At 45.0% G+C, this 19685-nt stretch overlaps 1 protein-coding gene and 1 long non-coding RNA gene across 3 annotated transcripts; one reads left to right on the top strand and one right to left on the bottom strand.

Annotated features, from left to right (window-relative positions):
• Positions 1-562: 562 nt before the first annotated feature.
• LOC133403558 (uncharacterized) lies at positions 563-2096 on the bottom strand. Its single transcript, XR_009768708.1, has 3 exons — positions 2027-2096; positions 1203-1348; positions 563-840 (listed from the first exon to the last, which is right to left on the bottom strand). It is a non-coding gene; the product is annotated as an uncharacterized LOC133403558 (long non-coding RNA).
• An 8460-nt stretch (positions 2097-10556) lies between these two features.
• LOC133404440 (inward rectifier potassium channel 4-like) lies at positions 10557-19380 on the top strand. Of its 2 annotated transcripts, none has more exons than XM_061680334.1 (3): positions 10557-10767; positions 14188-14364; positions 16473-19380. In XM_061680334.1, the coding sequence occupies exons 2-3, from the start codon at positions 14273-14275 to the stop codon at positions 18085-18087; spliced, it is 1707 nt and encodes a 568-aa protein (XP_061536318.1). In that variant the 5' UTR covers positions 10557-10767; positions 14188-14272; the 3' UTR covers positions 18088-19380. The 2 variants fall into 2 exon arrangements, with proteins under 2 accessions (XP_061536318.1, XP_061536319.1); XM_061680335.1 differs by lacking the exon at positions 10557-10767 and adding an exon at positions 12023-12063.
• Positions 19381-19685: the final 305 nt, after the last annotated feature.

Below are 19685 nucleotides of genomic sequence, written 5' to 3'. Positions count from 1 at the left end.
CATGCTGAGTACAGACCGTGAGGATCCCCGCCAGGAGCCCGGGGAGGCGCTCGGTCTGCTGTCTCTGGAGGTCTGGCTGTGTGAGCCATTTCTGGATGGAGACACTTCTCTGGTCCGAGAAGAGCTATGGGATCCCTCGTTTGGATTCTGTTGAAATGTTGAGGAGGAGGCGCGGCGGGAGATGTACTCCAGATTCCTATAGAGTCTTTCTGAATCTAAACTATGCTCGTTGGAAGCTTGCGATGGGCTTTTAGAATCTCGGCTGCATCCTCTCTGTGCTTCGTAGCTTCCAGTTTGTGAAAAGAAGGAGTCTGTGCGCTTGTGAGAAGGCGCTCGTCTAGATGGTGACACCGTCCGACAGGCGAAGGGAACCCCGTCTACGTGACGGACTGGACCTGCTAGATGTATGCTGAGAGTGCGCACGTGAGGGAAGGCGAGAAGAGCCGTGAGATCGAGCCTCACTTCTGGAGAGAGAGCGCATTCGGTGGTCCGACCTTTTGTGTCTGTCCGGGCTGACTGAGCTGTGGCGTGTTGGAGAGTTCCTCAATGACTCAGTCCCCCTTCTAAAATTGGAGTGGTAGGAATATCTCTGAGGGGATTCACTTCTCCAAGTGTCCTGCATGTAAGTTTCAGGGTTTCTCCTCTGGGAGGGAATACCGAGATTAACGTTCCTGTATGGAACCGTGGCTTTGGGCTCAGGAACATAGTTGTTGGGGAGCGGGTGACCCCTCTCGTAGTAACGATAAGACCTTTTGTTGGTGCCCTCCATCGGATGTTCACCATCATTTCTTCGGTTTGGAGAGAAGTAGCCACTCTCTTGTTCCCTGACATCTCTGGACTCTGAAATTCAAATCAAACGGAGCATCATGACAATCACATTACTGGAGTCAGAATGTGGTCAGATGCTGCAAATTGGCCTCCAAATTCTTGGGCAGATAGAAAAGTTCCATTGTGACTCAAACTAAATTTGCACCAAAATGTAACGGGTACACGTACCACCCCTCCACAAAGTTTGATTGAAATCGGCTATGTAGTTTGGGCCTCTTCTATGTAAATAGCCAACCAACAAACAGTTTAGAACAATACGACTCCCTCTTGGGCTTGGCTAAGGGGATAGATGTTCCTCTACAATATCAACTTTGGTACACATACACATTGTGTTATGGCTCTACTAAAGTGAGTTATGTCCAGCTGTGAGTGACCTGAAGTTCTGCGGGATCTGTCCCTGCCTGTCCTCTCGTCCATCCAGGGACTCCCAGCACTGCGAAGGGGCGAAGGGTCCATCCGGGTCATATCTCCGAGGGCCGCACAAGTCCTCTCTGAACTTGGGGAGCCGCTCCTCTGTGGACTGTCCGAATTATCGGTATTTGTAGAGCCGGCAAATGAGGGAGAAGGACATTTAAGCCAACCGCAAAAACTAAGCAGATTGCAAAATGAATCCCACTTAATCAAAATTAGGCATCATTATCAGTGTAAAGTTGTCCACATCCGTTGAATTGGATCTCGTCAGATTGTGCAGGTGAACATTACCGCATTCCTCGTACCGTTATGTTGCACAATGACTCTCTGTTCCTTTGCGCTTATGTGCTAAATGCATATTTTGTCATAGTGGCTTGTTTGCTGTAATACTGGAATGGCTCAAACTCTGAAGGAAAAGTTCCTACTCTTTTTTTTTTTTTTTTTTTGACATACTTGGCAATTACAGACGAATGTGATTCTAATTGTGAAATTTGTGCTAGGTGGCGGTTATGAAAATAAATATTAAGAATCTTGAAGTGCACAACGCAAAGACGTCCGATTTCTATCAAATGCAGTACATTGCTTTCTTTTCTTTTTTTTTCTACAAATGTATAAATCATCTAATGCCTTTCTCTGAAGTAGCACCTTAGTTAAGATCTGTCGTCTCGATGCTTTTGCACTGAGATAACATACAGTACCTTCTCCTACTCTACGAAGGTTTTGCTGCAGCGGTCAGCGGAAGTAAGAAAACAGGCTAAAGGACGTAGAGTACTGTACAACGTGTCACCTAGATTGTGTGTCAGTGTCACAGATATCGAGTTCCCACTCAGGACTCAAACTGCGGACAAGACTCCACTCGTAGGTCCAAGGATCTCTGATGTCATCGCCGCTGGCACTTGAGTTCACGTCAGACGAGACTTGCTCATCATCCAACTCCTGAAAATGAGACGAAAACAGGATGCGATCGGTAAAGCCAATCATCAACTTGCGTACATACGATCACGTTTTAGTTGTCCGATTGCAGAAAGAAGAAAAGGCTGATTGGATTCTTTTGTTATCACCTAAGTTGCCCATTATTTTATCCCACGCCGCACTTGCAGTTACCTAATTGGTCAACTTTCAGCAACTTAGCTCACGGCAATTACACCAATAGTGCCCCATAACGTGACTGTGGCACAACGAGAAAGACTGATCTTGGAAAGAATAAAGCGCAGCTTTACACTACCACATTCAAATAATATTTGTACAGTCCAATATGACAAGTTCCACTCACTGTCACCACTGACTATCTCTCATCCAAATCAGGTCGCGCCAACTATTAGCCTCTTCGTGCGTCTTGCAAAGCTAACACATGTCGACAGCACGCTGGACGTAACACAAGCTAGTCCCTGCTCGCCCTCATCATTATTTCATTGCGCTTTTGCGTTGCAAGAACCGCCCGCGTGGCTCTTTTCGCGGCCTTATCTTGATCCCTCCTTCGCTTCCACACTCATTATCAGACCTCAAAAGTGAACTGAAGTTTTTGATCGCCGCCTAAACTCTCTCCAGATTTCTAAGGGGATCCTGCCCGTTTTCTATTTGTTATTGACATTACGTCTCGGTCACACCTCAATGGTATTCCTAGTCTAATTTAAAAGTGTTAGCATGTGTCATATGGCTGTATCGCATTACAACGGATTCCCTGTGCTCCCTATGAGCTACCATGAATTAATCATACAGATTCAAACGGCACATTCTTGTTTCGCATGGTAATTGTTCTATAGGTTGATATCATGACCGCAATCAGACCCGCCCGCGTTGTGTTACTGCCAGTAGAGTAGTAGTTCATTGTGATGTTCGAATGATAAACACCTCAAGGCCATAAATATAAAACCATCAAACAGAAAAACAGTCAACATGGCAGCCATGTGACGATATTTCGTATGTTGGGAACATTGTAAGTAGAGGACCCCTTTATGACCAGACGACTTGAGGCATTTTGAAGATCAGTTCAAAATGTCAACATCGGATTTGAGATAATACAAGAGCTGCATCAAAATATAGCAAGTAATATCAAAGTCTGCAAGCCATGCACATGAAAGTCGTGGGAAGCTGAATGCCATGACTGTCCAAAAAGCCTTCAATATGTGACAAAATCGCCTGTGCAACGTCGTCTTCCAAAACTATGTTTTTTGAAGTGTTCAAGCCCGATAAAATGGTGCGAACATGTCGCTGGGCTGGTGGTTGTTCGCCGCGTCGACAGCCAGCAAGCGCCCATCAAAGTCTACGGTGACGTGACGACACCGATCGTGCAAAAAACTTCATAAAAGCAAACGCTTGTGGTAAATCATCTCCCAAAACAGTTTTTTCCAATGCAATCAAGCTCACAAAACGGTGGAGAGCACTTAGCTCAGGTGGCTGCTCTCTGCAAGGAGGCAATACAGCAATCTATTAAAGAAACCAAGCCTACACAAATGTATCTGACCTTACTATTTTCACTCGTTATTGTCTAAAAATAAAACATTCAGACTTTGAACATCGGCGACAATTACGCATCGGGCTTACTTGTGAGCTAACTATTGGGAAATCAACTGCCGTCATTGTAAAAACCATCAGAAAATACGTCTAAAATCAATAATGCCTCTTGTTTTTCTTTTCTTTTTTTACGGGGGAATGCCTTCTGCATGCATCATTTCTAAGTCCTGAACTATAAAATAAGTGCTAATGTTCACAGCATTAGATTTAAATTTGGTTGACAAAAAAATTAAGTTAACAGAAATACAGACAGAGGAAACACCGAGACAGGGTGCACCCAAGTAGTAAACAAAAGACCGTAAAATGGCCGATATGTCCATGATGCAATGCGACATGACAGCACATTCAAAAGCCTTACACGAAATTACTCAATAAACTCAACTCAACTCGATTAAATTTTGTGCATATGCATGGAATGCACAAGGAAATGAGTGGCTCAGTAATCCCGGCAGGTGGATGAGTTTGGTATGTACGCTGATTAAACCAACAAAATGAGCAAACCGGACCAGTGGAAAACCGAGACAAATTTTCCACAAGAAAAAAAATGGAGACGGAAACCAGATCTTCCGAAAATTGAGGTTCCACCTGTACAAAAATGTCCTCAGTATGATAAAGTTCAGTTCAACACCTCTGCAAACTACAAGCACAACGATGAACACGATGTTAATTTAATACTTAATTGAAAGTGTCAATCCAAACTTGAGCATGATTAACTCTGTCAAGCCCAGAGCACAACAGAAGTTCTTGCTGGTTTCCTGTCTCCAAAACCTAAAAGCTTTTTTTTTTTTTTAAATCTTTCATTCTTAATTTTCAAATTCCCAAGCCACAGAAAAAAATGTGGACATAACTGCCATCGACAGGAGACAAATGTTTGGAAGTCTGCGCTCTACTGGGTGCTCTTGTATGGATATGTATAATGTGCCAGTGCAACTACCCTCTCTATTGGGGGGGACTCACCCAAATCTCTCCAGATAAAGTGCCTTCCTTGAGAGAGCGCGCATTAAGACGGCAGACGATGTGAAACAAACGTGTCTTGTACGCACCCGCTCTTGCGACGCATCGACTGGCGCAGCGTCAAGGTGCGCGTGACGCGGCCGCAGGCGGGCGCCGCACCGAGACGGGTCAAACGCGTTGGGCGGGAAACGCCGGCAATAGCGGTCCTCAGACGGTAGAGACATGTCGCCAGTCATCGTCCTCCGTCATCTGCCATCATTCAAATGTGATTGACGGGCTTTCAGTGAATGTTAGGGCCTTCTTATTTCCCAGGAGACTCTTAGCATTAATGAGAATAGCAACCATTATTGAAACATTTTAATTAATTCTTCACTCTTGTTGATCATGCAGGCTATATGACATCAGTAGTTATTACGTTGAGGATCACACAGAAACATCTCAAACAAAGTCTACCTTATCAACATGTGCGATAGTCTTCTTCACCTTCTTCAAAGGGACGGAATCGAAGTTGTTCTGGTACGTCGATGCATTGTTCCCTGGTTGAGCTCTTTCAAACTAAACTTGATGGGCCCGCATGGTGACTGTGTTATATCCGACGCCATCATCTCTCACCTGACAGCTGTCTTACGGAGAAGGCGAGGTTGCTGCACAGATGGTTGCCATGACAGTGAATCAGCATGGAAGTGAAATAAAAGACCACAGCACCCTCTGATCCTCGAACAGAGCAGACCAGAATAAACAGTATACGTTTGGTAAGGCCTTTTATTGGAGACTACTGCAAAAGTAAGTAATTAAGCGCTGTAGCAAGCAGTGATAATAGGAATGTCAGTATAATCTACGCTACAGTAAGTAGCACTAAGAAACACCAATATGTTGTGAAAGTCTACTCAATGACATCTCCAATGTCTAAATACAGTCTATATACTGTAATGCTAATAATATTAATGCGATTGGCAATGGCTATATCCAGGAGCCCGCTTCAATAATTGTTTTGGTCGGATAACCTTGGATTACAAGAGAGTCAGCGCAACTGACTTGACCCAAAACCCGAAATAAAATTACATTTTGGGAGGATACGGGAAGAAATTGGTTTTGGACATTGCTGAATTGATTAACATGTTCAACCGAATCAATTAAAGGACGACAATGTTCAAATCATGAAGTGATGCCTTTATATGTGCCATCAAGTCAAAGTGTTCGAAGTGTTGAGGGATTTCAGCCACAGGGGGGCGTGTCTGTAGAGCTAACATAGCAAGTGTGTGTGTGTGTGTGTGTGTGTGTGTGTGTGTGTGTGTGTGTGTGTGCGTGTGCGTGTGTGTGTGTGTGCAGCACCATTTTTTTTTTTTAAACAAAGTTCTAACCCCCCAAGGCAAAGAACTATAATTAAACACGTTGGCAATAACAATTAACTTGTTACCTCATACTGGTTGTTACGCAATCTGAAGCTTAATTGCTAGTCTGTGTATGTTATGTTAACTGTATCCAGAAAAGCGTGTTTTCGTCGATGTTTTTTTCATTTATTTTTTTTTAATATATTGTGCTGAAATCAATTTCGTATTTTGGCAAAATTCCAATAAACTGAGGAGTGTAACACAGCGATAATACATCGCAGCCTATTTTAGCAGTCTGAGAACAGCGAATCCCAACGACTGTGCTGTGGCGCGTAAGTGTGGTGGAGAGGATCATCAATCAGGTGTGCCGCAGGAAATGAGCCTATTTCACTTATTTGGTCCGAAACTTATTGTATTCATTATTTACCACAACTCATGTGTCTTTGTTTACCTATATTTGAAATCAGATGTTTACATTCACTCTTTTTTTTTTTTTTCTCACTGTCTTCGGATTCCCATTTTAGGTACATTAGGATTACTAAAATCAGTTCGATTCGCTAAATGCCAGAATAATGAAAGGATTTTTTTTTTTTTAAAGACACATTTTCATGACTTTCTTCAAAGTCAGACGTTTCCATACATTTGATTAATATTTGGTACCACTGCCTTTTAACTGTATAACTTCAAACCTTTTGGATCTCCTTCCACAAGCTTCTCGTAATACTTTTGGCCCATTCCTCCCCGACAGAACTGGTTTAAATGTAGGCCGCCTTGCTCGCACATGCCTTTTCAGGTCTGCCCATCCGTTTTCAATATGATTGAGATCAGGGCTTTGTGATGGCCACTCCAAAACATCGACTTTGTCATCCTTAAGCCACTTTGTAACCAGTTTGGCGGTATGCTTTGGGTCATTTGGAAGACCCATCAGCGCTTACGGCTTAACGTCCTGGCTGATGTCTTGAGATGTTCCTTCAGTATTTCCACATAATATTCTTTCCTCATGATGCCGTCGCTTTTGTGAAGTGCACCAGTCCCTCCTGTAGCAAAACAGCCCCGCTACACGATGCTGCCACCCCCGTATTTCAAAATTTCAGACCAAAGCCTCTCAAACAAGGCTCTAGTCCAGTATGCGCCACGATAAGCGTGCTCTTAAGCGGATGAGATCTCCATCGAGTGTCACCTCAGCAGAGAGGTCAAACACCAACACAGCACTCCTAACCCTGATACAACCCTCAGCCTCGTCCCCCTAAGGCTGATATTGATCGGGACCAGCGCTCGTGCGTGGATCCAGAACTCAGTAACTTCGGCTCTCTTTTTTAGTCTCATACAAACCTGACTGCCATCCATCCAAGTGCATAAGTTAGATTCTTTTCACCTTGAATAAATATCTCCTGAATACTGTGAACAACTAGCCCGTTTGTACTTGTATCATCTTAAATATAGTAACTTCTGTAAAAAAAATAAGTGTAGCAGATTACATAAAAGCTGACATGAAAAAGTAGTGCAAGTTATTTTCATCCTCCTTATGGAAAATCAGCACACATAAGCGCAACAGAGTCTTGTAAGAGTTTCCGTACGGCACTGTCATATGAGCACGACTCGTAGAAATAAAAGTGGGCCAAATAACCGGACAGAAGTCGGTGTAACTGTTCTCATGTCAGAGCCTTTTTTGTCACAAAAGGAAGTCAACTGCCAAATGTTGAAAAGCGTGTTTGCGTCATTTCGAGTGAAGTTATCTCATAAACATCGCAATTTAGCCCAAACACAAACAAATACTGTCTTCTGGATTGCACGCCGAATGTGTTTTGCATGATTTGACTTCCTAACCACCACATTAGATGCAGCTGTACGGCAAGTACAAAACCTGTTTTGTTCCTGTTGAATGACGCGAACCTAGCTGCAGCATATGCGGAGGCAAAGTATGAGAAACAACTCCCAGTATGATGCAGCGCAGTCCCGCACTACTCCGAACGACAACCGCTATAATAAACACCCTGTTTGACAGAATGCTATCTTGGTAAAGGCAGGATTTATTCGATGCTGCATTGACAGATCCCCTTTTACTGACTGCTTTATTTCTTCCAGAACTGCTCTTATTTAGATAAATGTATTCATCCGTTGGGAGGGCCCCCCACCCCTCGCCCGCCCGCCTCGGCCTGCTTTTCTAAAAACATGTTGACCTGGATGACGTCTCAAAGTGAGAAATGAGGCGAGTGCGTGCTTCCAAGTAAATTGGCTCTCATGACATGCAAGCTCGGGAGTCATCGAGCAGGACCACAGAGACAGAAAAGACACCATCACCCCTTCTTCATCGGCACACGAAATCTAAAAATGGTCTAAAGAGAAGAGTTATCGTGATGCGAGTGAGGGTTTCTGGTGGTTAATTCCATTCCTGACCTTCTCTGTGAGCTTTGTGCCTGGGAAAAAAAATGGTGTTTCTACCGCATGTGTGCTTTTCTCAGTTTTCGATGCCCCCGGTGGAGACAGAAATGAAGCTAAATACTGTTTGTGACTTTCAAAAATTCATAACACGCTCATCTCTGTCGATCTATTGTCCGCTATCACGTTATGACATAACTTCACTCTGCTACAGATATGAAAAAACACCCTATTTTATCTTGGGTATTGATAGAATCCATTGAGCCTTTGTGCGTCTGTGACTCCACTGCGTGCTTCAGGATTGAACAACAAATGTCCCTCGTGGATTAATACGGAGAATCGATTCATTCGAAGCAATCAGCGAAACAACCAACCCTGTCTAATGTGGTCCATCCATCCACCCAGCTGGCCATCTCTCTATCCACCAATCAATAGATTTTGCACACTTGTGCAACCAGCCTATCGTTAACCTGCCCATCCACCATCTATCACCATCATCCAATCAAACCACCATCCCGTCTGCATGCCCGTTCACCCGGCACCCAGCCACCACCCTGTATAGTGCCATCTGTCTGTCCAACCTTGCCACCACAGCCTTTTTTGGGCAAGGTACATTTGGCTGGTGTTTTTTTTATTAGACACGGTCAACGTCCTTGCGATGTTGCTACCAGAACGGTGCGCTGAATAAACAATGAATGCGATGATAACGCGCAAGCCGCTTTCATTGCTCCTGTGCAAGCGCCGCACACGTTTGGGAATAACTGACCGTAAAACGACGGGTGCAACTTTGAACAACTAACAACTTGTTGCTTCGTTCACACGTGTTACTTGGACGGCGAGCGAATCTCGGCCCACTCGTTCCTTTTGTGAGCCCAGGCGGGCGAACCTCTGACCTCCGACCCTCAGCCCACACTTCTGGGCGCTGTAATACAGGATCCCCCTACGCACCTAAACACCCACCTGTTGTTTCACCAAACTAAAAAGAATGCAGTTTTAAAAATAAACTGCACAGTGGGAGAGTACGTGTATTTATATGCGGGAGAAAGGCAATGGTGCAGTTCCCATGGAAACTAAAAAGTTTGGTTGGATTTGCAAGAATGTTCGAAAACAAAACATAGCCTCAAACACGGATGTATACGCAGTAATGTTCGTGAGACGGTCTAATCAATTTATTTCCGAAAGCTTTGGTGTGATTTTGAGCACAGCCTAAGGACACCGAGTGCTATGAACACCTTCTGCACCTCGAAATCGCATGTCCCAAAGTGAGGTCGCCCCTTTTCCCGTCCTCTAATTACCAGCACGAAGAACCCTTATGTAACCTGGTCAAGCAGCGCATAACGACTGTCAACTAACTGAATCGCTCCTCTTGGCACAGGCCGGCATCTGAGGTCGGCTCGGGGAGGATCCCACCGGCGCCGACACCGCCGCCGGGTCACATCGCTGCCGCAAAACTTCAGCTTCTGTGCAGTTTTGTTATAGCAGAAAGGCACAATCGTGTCATCGGGAACGACGACTTAATGTGTTTTGAATTGAGGTTCGAAATGAATGGCTGACTTCGACACTCGCGTCCTTCATATATTGAAACTTCAAGAGCTCGCCGCTCTCAAACTCCACTTCAAAGCCCCGTGGCACCTTGAGATACAAGTTTAAATCATCTTTCCCCATTGAATGCCACTAATCCATTCCAGCAAAACAAAAACAAATGTTGTAAGGTGTTGCTTTTGTCTTTTTTAAATGAGAAAACCGGCGCTCCAGCAAAAGATGACTGTGCGTACTGTTATATTGTCTTATGTGTTGCTGCACCGTTTGTGTTCAAATATAAGTTGTTTAAGAATAGAAGTTATATATGTACGTTTGTATGAAAAAAAATGGATACAGTATGGATACGGTATTTTGTGTTTCCCATTATGTGTTAGCATTAACATGAAGCTGGCGTTGTTTGTGAGTTTTCCAACATTTTGGTGACATTCGCAAGTCTGAGTGGACTGCAGTCTAAATCACAGCGCATCGCCACATACTGGTGAAAACAATAGCGTATATACAGTAAATAGGAAGATAATCAGACCTCTCTCTCTTTCTCTCTCTCCCACAATCTCTCACACGCACACAGACAGACGCGCACACACCGAGGCAGATGCACCAGCGGGGCGGCAGCGAGACGCTTCACCGCTATGGACCAACGATGACCAAGCTCCCATTGGAGACATTTCTTTGGACAAGTTTGTGCAAGTCAAAGCACACAAGGAGAAGTTGTTCCGATATTCGAGGGAGGCGAGAGGTGAACAGTGGCCTGACTCGGGATGAAGACAACGACAGTCTTCCAACGATTCAATCTGCTGGAACACCAAAGGTGAGTGTCATATGTTAATTCGCGTGTGCTTCTCTTGAGAGATGACCAACACGCTCGCGATACGTTTGTAGCTGGAGCTTCATTTGCTACGGTTACGAGAACTTTAGCTCGCCTACTGGCTGCATTCATCTCACGCTTGATCCAAATACAGAAAATATGAAAGCATTTGGAATCTCTCCGTACAGTCAAATAATATAACATAACACGTGGGTCAACAGTTCAACAAAACGTTCATCTGGCTGAGTAAATCGACTGTAAAACATCTGGCCAATGTAAACAGAGAGAGAGAGAGAGAGAGAGAGAGAGAGAGAGGAAAATATCTGAATGAAGAAAATCATTTTCCGGTTTAGGGAAGAGTTGGCCCCCGCTTCCCCCCCTCCTCTTCCCGCCTGTCGATTGTTCCCGCGGGCCGCGCTTCGATTTTCAGCACCGGACAGCTCCTGTGGCCTCGTTCAGGCCCGCGTATTGTACGTCACTCATGGCGCTCGGTCTGCAAACTGCCCCATCGGAACTTGTGCCCGCTTACTTTCAAACATTGATTGCAGTCGACGGTGGAAACTTACAATTGGGCTGTGTTATATTCTTCCAGGCAAGGATTCATAACGAATGGCCCGTGTGAGAAAACGTATTTCAAAACATTTAGGGGGGGGGGGGGGGGGGGGGTGTTATCTTTATACAGTATTGAATACAAATATTGTTCTGTTCAGGCTTCACATGTTCACGTGGTATCTACATGCATCTTGGACCACAGCACAAAAATGATAATCATAACCACTTATGAAGTCACAATGCGGTGGCATATTTTTTATAGTAAATATAACGCAGCTGTACTATTCGTAGTGCAGTACAACTTTAAAGAAGTACACAATAAAGGAAGATAAGATTGTTAGTTTGGATTTGTTTCATTGTAGGTTGCATGGAAGTAGAGAGATACAGTCGCACGCAAAGGAAATCATATACGATTCTCTTTCGTTTTTTTTATTGTTTTTATAATTGTATCTATTGTTTGTGTCGTGGGAAATCATGAAGCAGTGTTGCGTAAAAGTATTCGGTATTTTCATCCTTCTTTTGATCACATTGTTCACACTTTCATTCTCTCTCTCTCTTTTTGTCTTTTTTTTAGTCAATACCATCAGATGCAGTAACATCCTCTGATGTCATAATCTCTTCATCTTAATCTCTGTTGTCTTGGTTTCCGCTGACACTTCGGACAATCCGCAAAGATCTCGCCTTTTTCTCACGAAGACACTTCGGCACTGACACTGTTTCTGTCTTCAAGCCTCCTTCTTCTCATTGGTGAGCCCTCTGCTCACATCATTAGAGCTCAGATTAGACTGAACGGTTCAGCGGCAACCACCTTTCAAATTGTTGTTTGGACTGAGAGATTAAGAGGCCTAGTAATCTGGTATTTGACCAGGCCTTTCTCCATCTTTTGCCTCGCATGAGATTACGTCGGAAATGTCCGTGTGCTTTCGCTGACATATCCGAATACGGCTGACGTCAAAGCGTGACGGATCTTCTTCCGACGACTCTTGATTAGATCACGTGGCTGCCGATTCATGCCGTGTGCTCCGATTTCATTTGTGTTGGTTCGCTCGTTCACCACTCTGCTTTATAATGTCAGAATTCACGAATGAATGATCAATACGAAGAGCTGTTTCTGATGTTTTACCCCGGGAATTTGAGTTCAGTTCTGCCAACTACACGATACGAAGCATGCTGCTAAATCGAACTGCGCTTTATCACGTTTGTCTGTAATGTTCTCATTAGCAATGTGAAGGCGTATCTAATGAAGTGTCCAGTGAGACTTTCTACTCTTCAAATGAGTAACACGAGTACACAAACACACCCACGGCACAGGGATTTTGCCTCGTCAAGGGAAGAGAAATGTTACTATGGCAACGCACAGTACAATGTAGCAACTATTCCCAACTGTTAATTACTGAGCGTCTCCCCCGGGGGATCAAGTCTCGAGAGATACCAGCCACAACATACTGAAGCTCGAGCACCAAATTTAGTTTGAGCGGAATATTTGAAAATATAAATAAACATACTCGGATACACAAAGCGTGAAGTGTCTTACCCTGACATCGAAACCGAAGGAATTTTAGATTCGTTGATAGCAGCACGTTCGAAAGTGTGAAAACATCAAAGTTCACGTGTGGCACAGTAGCTTGACAAAAAATCAAGAAAACCTGGTGAGCTAACTTCAGTTACGTGTTGAAGGCAAAAAAACATTTGAAGTTTCCACGGCGAGAGAGCGGAAAATAGTCTATATATACACATATCTATATACGTATATAAAACGATGTGAAAACCAACACTGTGAGCACCGTACAGAACTTTTCATTTCAGCGCTGGAATTAAAAGTATCCGAGTTACGTAAAATACAACAATTGATCAGAGGCGAACTGGCAACAACACAGCAGTTGACGCGTGCGTCTCTGAGCTCGACGACGCCGCCCCCCCAGGCACAGTCGCTGCTCGTCTTTAAGAACCTTGGGAGGAAAAGGTTGAGATTTCACGTAGAGGACATTTTCCTCCAGATGCCGGAGTCGTCGTGTTGACGTCATCCACCTTTTCCCGGGATTATCCAGTTGAAAATCACTCGGGATCCGGCCAAGTCAGCAGCCAGTTGGCGACATCTGTCCAACGGGGAAAGAAGTCTGGGAGCATCACACACATTACGTGACACTAAATCCCATCGAGATGTGTACTTTTGCGTGTGTCGGCGTCTGTTTATTGTTGATTCCGCACGGGTATCGAACAAAGGCTTTTGAACCTGCGTTTTGTCGGAAAGACTCCCGAGACCGTCCACTACTACCTTGCTTTAACCCAACACAGTCATGTCAAAGTGATTCACAAAGCGCCGATGCCCTTTCGGATTGCACGCGATTGACCCGCGATTGGTTATGCAACACGGTGCTTTTTGGTTCTGCTGCTTCTGACATAATAAGCAGAGCAAAATCGCCCCACAACCTTGTCACCGGGCCAACCCGCAGATCAATTGTTCCTCTAACAGTAGATTACCAGTGATTCATGTCTTTTTTAGACCTTTGTCCCCACTGGTTTTCCACCCCGAGTTGGCCTGGAGCTCCCGAAGGCAAACCACTAGAAAGAACCTAATCAATAAGCTTTCATTACGCAAAACTGTCTGCCCCGTGCATTAGGGCAAGGCCAAATGCTTGATTTTTGTCATTTGGATGGATGTTTGGATATTTCCGAAGCCATCTTCATGAAAACCTTGGGCACAAGCTGGACATTTTGCAGGTCCCTGCCCGAGATTTGTGTGCACGCAGCGCCTCAATCCATTGCCTTGAAAACACTTACAGTAAATGCAAAACAATTCCGATTCAATGAGCATGTTTCTCCGACTAAGGTCTCTCGTCTTACAAGTTTGTTTTTTTCCTTTGTTGACAGAAAATGTCATGAGAAGACGCTATTGGTCACAAATGCAAGACCGACCTGAGCTCACACTGCATCCCGGTCCGGCAACAATACTTTCATGGTTGGAACTGCCCGTCCCAACCTTCACTACTGCCCTTGCAGACATAGACTGATGATCACCATTGCCATGGGAGCGGTGCGAGTCAACAGGTAACACACAGGAAATGTGCTGTACTTACCGAGCTCGACAAGGTAGAACAGGGACCCGATAAACCTCTGATATGTTGTTTAACCTGATTGAAGCTGAGATGTCGAGCAGGGGCTACTATTAGATGGGATAGTCAATGTTTTAGGATCATTTTTGTGTGTGTTTGTTTTGCCTTTCTGTGCAGCGGTTTGGATGTGACGAACGGCGCGCGATACACAACACAATACTTGCACTGTTTTTCATGTGATTATTTTATATTTGCGGCCTCGAAACATTTTCCATCCAAATATTTACCGTACCACTGCTTTGAAATACGGGTACGGCACGGTCATATAGGAATGGAACGCTGTTGTAGATGTAGAAGGACGCGTGTGTCCCTCACCGGCGTGAATGTGCAGTACAGCTCAGACGTCCGTCACGGCCGAACTGAATTTCCGTCTTAATTGATTGACTGGAAAGTCGTGACGTGACGCTGTGCTACTCCGGTGTCGGTGGTGGTAAAGCACATGACAAAGTAGGCGTGACCGGCGGCGAACAGCAGGATTTCAGGCCCGGATCAATCTGACGAGTGTTGTGGTTCATTGGGCGCATTTGGCGCCAACGCAAGCCGACTGTAAAGCTGAAAAGACCAATTCAAGTCATTAACGCCCACCTTTTATCTGTGTCAGAAACCAAATGTTATGGATGCCGACGTTAAGCCCTTTTGGAGTGACGGCCCCACGGCGAGCCAAGTTGAACTTGTACTGTCCCCGTATATTCATTATATAACACGTTAAGTTTCATGATTATTTCGTATTTAACGTCTTTATACTGCATTATATAAGCCTCTTGAAGAAATTATTAGTACGAATGCATTCACGGGGATGACCCGGTACTAACCTCACTCAAATCAAGGCATTGCAATTGCACAAATGAATCATAATGCTTGAAATAATACATCAATTACAAAATTATTATGAATCGTAAGTCAGGAATAGTGTGTCTTTTTATACAGCCAATGACTGCATCTGCTGTTCCTGCTGTGCTCTTTGTGGCAGTGTGCTACGACGCATGCGTGGAGCTGCTCATTTTCTGAAAGCTAAAAAAAGAGTAGAAGAAGAACGTCGAGATGGAACATTAATAACCTTGTTTTTCACAGATTAGGAAGAATATATGCCCACGAGTATTGTTATATTACCTGTATGTATTTTTTACTACGATGTACGTGTGGGGAATATTCGTTATTTGAAGGTAAATCCCTCCCGTGACTAAATGCTAATACTAGCTAGCCCGTCAAAAGGACTTTCCATTGACCGTTAGCATTAATCTGGAGATTTCTAAAATAATGTGTGTCTTGTATTTAAATATAAAATGAGGGTAATAATTGTTTTCTTAAAACACGCCGAGGGAGAGCAGATTAACATTCTACAGCCTCAAAGTACGAGTTTCTGTACGAGGCTAGCGGCGTTAGCTCCGTTCATCGTCTTGAGGCTAACCCGAATGCGTGCGCAGTTTCTCCGTACGTCATCACACCACATGTCTTGGATGGGATGTTTCAGCGATAAAAGAATTTCAGGCACTGAAAATGTAGTTTTGGGCCATTTTCGGCGGCCGAAAATTTCAAGTGACTTAGAAATTTGTAGTGGGCCGAGCGAGCGGGCCAGTGTCAATGCGTACTTGGTGGGCCGACACAACGCCGTCGTGGCGCCGCGCCACCGTTAATGTCGGATGCTACACGTGACACCCTTCTACAAAGTGTTGTGTAAATGGATTTTGTAATAACCGAGCACCCAGCAAACCGCAATCGACACAATATCGCACCTTTGCACGATTTACACTTGGCACAAGTCGATGTTGCAGTGGGATGTACGAATCTGTAATTCAAAGGATATCAGAGTACAACATTTTTATTCATACTCTTCATTCCAGGCCAAGACATAATAGTTATGCTACGCTATAATGTCAAAGTAGCTTCGAGTTTAGGGATGGGGCATATGAGTTTATCACCTCCCAGTGACAGGATAGGCTGTTGGAAATGAATAGATGAGTCCTGTGTCACTTGTCGGGCTTGGCAACACGACAGAAACTTTGGGCCTCGTTCACAAGGATACGCTCTCCTTCTGTTTTCCAGATACAGCATTGTTTCCACAGACGAAGATGCCCTGAAGATCTCAGCCTTGGGCCTTCACAATGGCCACAGTCCTCTGACTCAGCAGACCCTGACGGGGTCGTGCGTGCAGGCCGAGGATGAAGGCGCAGGAAAATATCCCGCAGGCGATGAAGGACGAGGAGCTCTGTCTCTAAGAGCGACCGATGATTCCACGGTCCATAACAGCTGCCGGGCTTCGCCGTCATGTCGACACCTAGGCGTCGACCTGGGCACCGGTCGCCTCCGCAGTCGATTCGTGAAAAAGAACGGCCAGTGTAACGTAGTCTTTGATAACATGGAGGACAAGCAGCGGCGATACCTGGCTGACATTTTTACCACCTGCGTGGACATACGCTGGCGCTACCTACTGCTCATCTTCACCGCCACCTTCCTTTTGTCTTGGTTGTTTTTTGGTCTGGTCTTCTGGGGAGTGGCGCTGGCTCATGGAGACTTTGACCTTCACTTCCCTGTGAAGGAAGGAGACTCTCAGAGCAAGGCAGAGAACAGGCAGGGTAAATGGCGGCCGTGTATACTGCACATCCAGGGCTTTATCGGGGCATTCCTCTTCTCCATAGAAACCCAAACGACCATCGGATACGGTTTTCGCTGTGTCACCGAAGAGTGCCCCGTGGCTGTGGTGACCGTGGTGGTGCAGTCCATCGTGGGCTGTATTATTGACTCCTTTATGATAGGCACCATCATGGCCAAGATGGTGCGGCCCAAGAAACGGGCTCAGACCCTGCTATTCTCGCATCACGCCGTCATCGCCCTGCGAGACGGAAAGCTGTGCCTCATGTGGCGCCTGGGAAACATGCGGAAGAGCCACATCGTGGAGGCGCATGTGCGTGCCCAGCTCATTAAGCCCAAAGTGACGGCCGAGGGCGAGTACCTCCCTTTGGAGCAGACGGACATTGACGTCGGCTACGACGACGGGCTGGACCGGTTGTTTCTCGTGTCACCGCTCGTGGTGGTCCACGAGATCAACAAGACCAGTCCTCTGTATGACCTGAGCAGTGCCGACCTGCAGAAGGAAGACTTTGAGATCGTGGTCATCCTGGAGGGCATGGTGGAGGCCACGGCGATGACCACTCAGGCCCGTAGCTCCTATTTGGCCAAGGAGATTTTGTGGGGTCACCGCTTTGAACCGGTGGTCTTTGAGAAGGGAAACCGCTACCACGTGGACTACTCTCGCTTTCACAAGACATACGAAGTGCCAACGACACCTCACTGCAGTGCCCGGGAGCTCAGTCAAAGGGAAGGTCACGGGCGGCCGCCCTCGTCCTCCACTTCGAGTTTCTCAGCGTCTCCATCGCCGTTTGCTCCCAGGGCGGCCCGCCACCTCCTGGGCCTCCACTCCCCGAGCGCTTTCTGTTACGAGAACGAGGTCGCACTTTGTTGCGGCGACGATGACCAGGAAGAGGAGGCGGGCAGCCGAGGAGCAAATTTGCGAGATGAACTTCCCGTGGGCTTCAAGGAGGCATTTGGAAAGGAGCAGATGGTTGAGATGCTGTGCGCGCTGGACACCGAGAACCAGATCAGTCTGGACAAACTGCAGCCGGATCTACCTTTGTACATCAGTCGAGAGTCTGGCGTCTAAAGGCAAGGAAGGAAAAGGCTAACCTTCTCTCGGGTTGAACTCGCTTTTTGAACTGTACGTGTGATGACAAGGGATGCGTGGTTTTTGCAGCTGTGTCACAAGCTTGTGTCTCTGCTGGCTGTGGTTTTGGGAATTGTACATTTTCATAGGCATTGATTGTTTGAGGCATTCATTACCGTAATCTCCACCGTCAAGCTCATCTCACGGACTTCCTTGTTTTAGTCACTATAACCTGCGTATGATCTATGAAACAATCAAGCTTTTGTTCTTGATTGCACCATTTTTTTTTTTTTTTTGTAAATATAACGCGCTTTTATTTCCATACGGAACGGATCATTTTACTTCAGATTCATACATCAGATACAAATACTAGAAATATTACATTTTAGGGTGCTGTCACACCTCGAGTTAATTCTCTCCTGTGCGAATCAGTCGATCTGTTTGTAAACTTGGTCCTTGGTTTCCCTCAGTTTTGTTTTCCCACACGGTTGGTTAGAAAACAAACAAAAAAAAGAAAAAGAAAAAGAAAAGCTAAATCAGAGCAACCAGAAATAGGTCAAAACGAAGCAAGTGAGATTGCTATCTTCACATTTTCGTCGTTGGCGGGCACAGAGATCTAAACAGAAACAATGTTTGGGGTATGTGCTGAAGATATTATTCGGATTATTATGATTATTATTATTATTATGGAAATGATCCGTTAACAAGTTGCAGTTTTGCCACCATTACCAAATCACACGAGAGTTTGTATCGTCCGGTTGATTTGGTCCGCACAAGAGTTATTGCGTTCATACTCGAGGAAAGGAAGTGGAACAAACTCCAGGTTGTTGAAAACTGATAGCTGCAAAGCGCCCATGGTGAAGCGTTGCTTGAGTAGTAGTCCAAACTGTTTCGAGCACTCTCTGTCTGCTAGTTTGGCGTGCGTCAAAGTTTGGAATGGTAACATTAATACGCGATCAAACAAAATGTCACGTCGGGGGGGTTAATTTTTAACGCAACGAAATCCATTTTGTGTTCCTGTGAAAACTTTCTGAAAGGAAGCATGACAAAGTCTCAACTTTACTGTCATTTATGCTCTCTTTCAACACTTATTTACTTTTCAACATCCTTTTAACATCAGAAAAAGGAGATGTGTTTTGGATTTGCAACTACAAAAAAACAAACAAACCAAAAAAAGAGCCATGACACATAATTCAAATAACTAAAACATGTACTGTACAGAAGAGGAAAACGCACTTTATTCTTCTTACTTTTATCAGTAGATGCAAACACAGTGTTGTTTTGTATGCTAAAACACCTAATAAAAACAGTATTTACTGTTACAGTATAATTCTTTGCATTGTCCGGTCTTGCACAGCACACTTTCCTCCAGGCGGAAGGCTCCGCGCGCTCCGCCGTTTGTGTCCACATCTCGACTTTCAGTTGGGCTTTAAAGGATGATTTCATCAAGGTAAGCACAACGTTGTGCGAGAGCCCGTTTGATGGTGACAATGGCAAATATTGAAAATCAATCCGCAGTACACATTGACATCTTATTGTATAGGTAAAGTACTTTGGGCACACTAATGCTTTCTCCTGTTTATGGATCAAAGTGAAAA

The sequence above is a fragment of the Phycodurus eques genome, chromosome 6 (assembly GCF_024500275.1).
Source record: "Phycodurus eques isolate BA_2022a chromosome 6, UOR_Pequ_1.1, whole genome shotgun sequence".
Taxonomy (NCBI): Eukaryota; Metazoa; Chordata; class Actinopteri; order Syngnathiformes; family Syngnathidae; genus Phycodurus; species Phycodurus eques.
The sequence above is the reverse complement of the archived record's forward strand: the minus strand, read 5'-3'. Positions and strand labels throughout refer to the sequence as shown.

Bases quoted from the DNA above. Each gene is read 5' to 3' on its own strand.
- LOC133404440 (XM_061680334.1), top strand. From the start codon at position 14,273: ATGGTTGGAACTGCCCGTCCCAACCTTCACTACTGCCCTTGCAGACAT. The intron at 14,365-16,472 runs GTAACACACAGG...TCTGTTTTCCAG, and splicing joins GGAGCGGTGCGAGTCAACAG to ATACAGCATTGTTTCCACAG.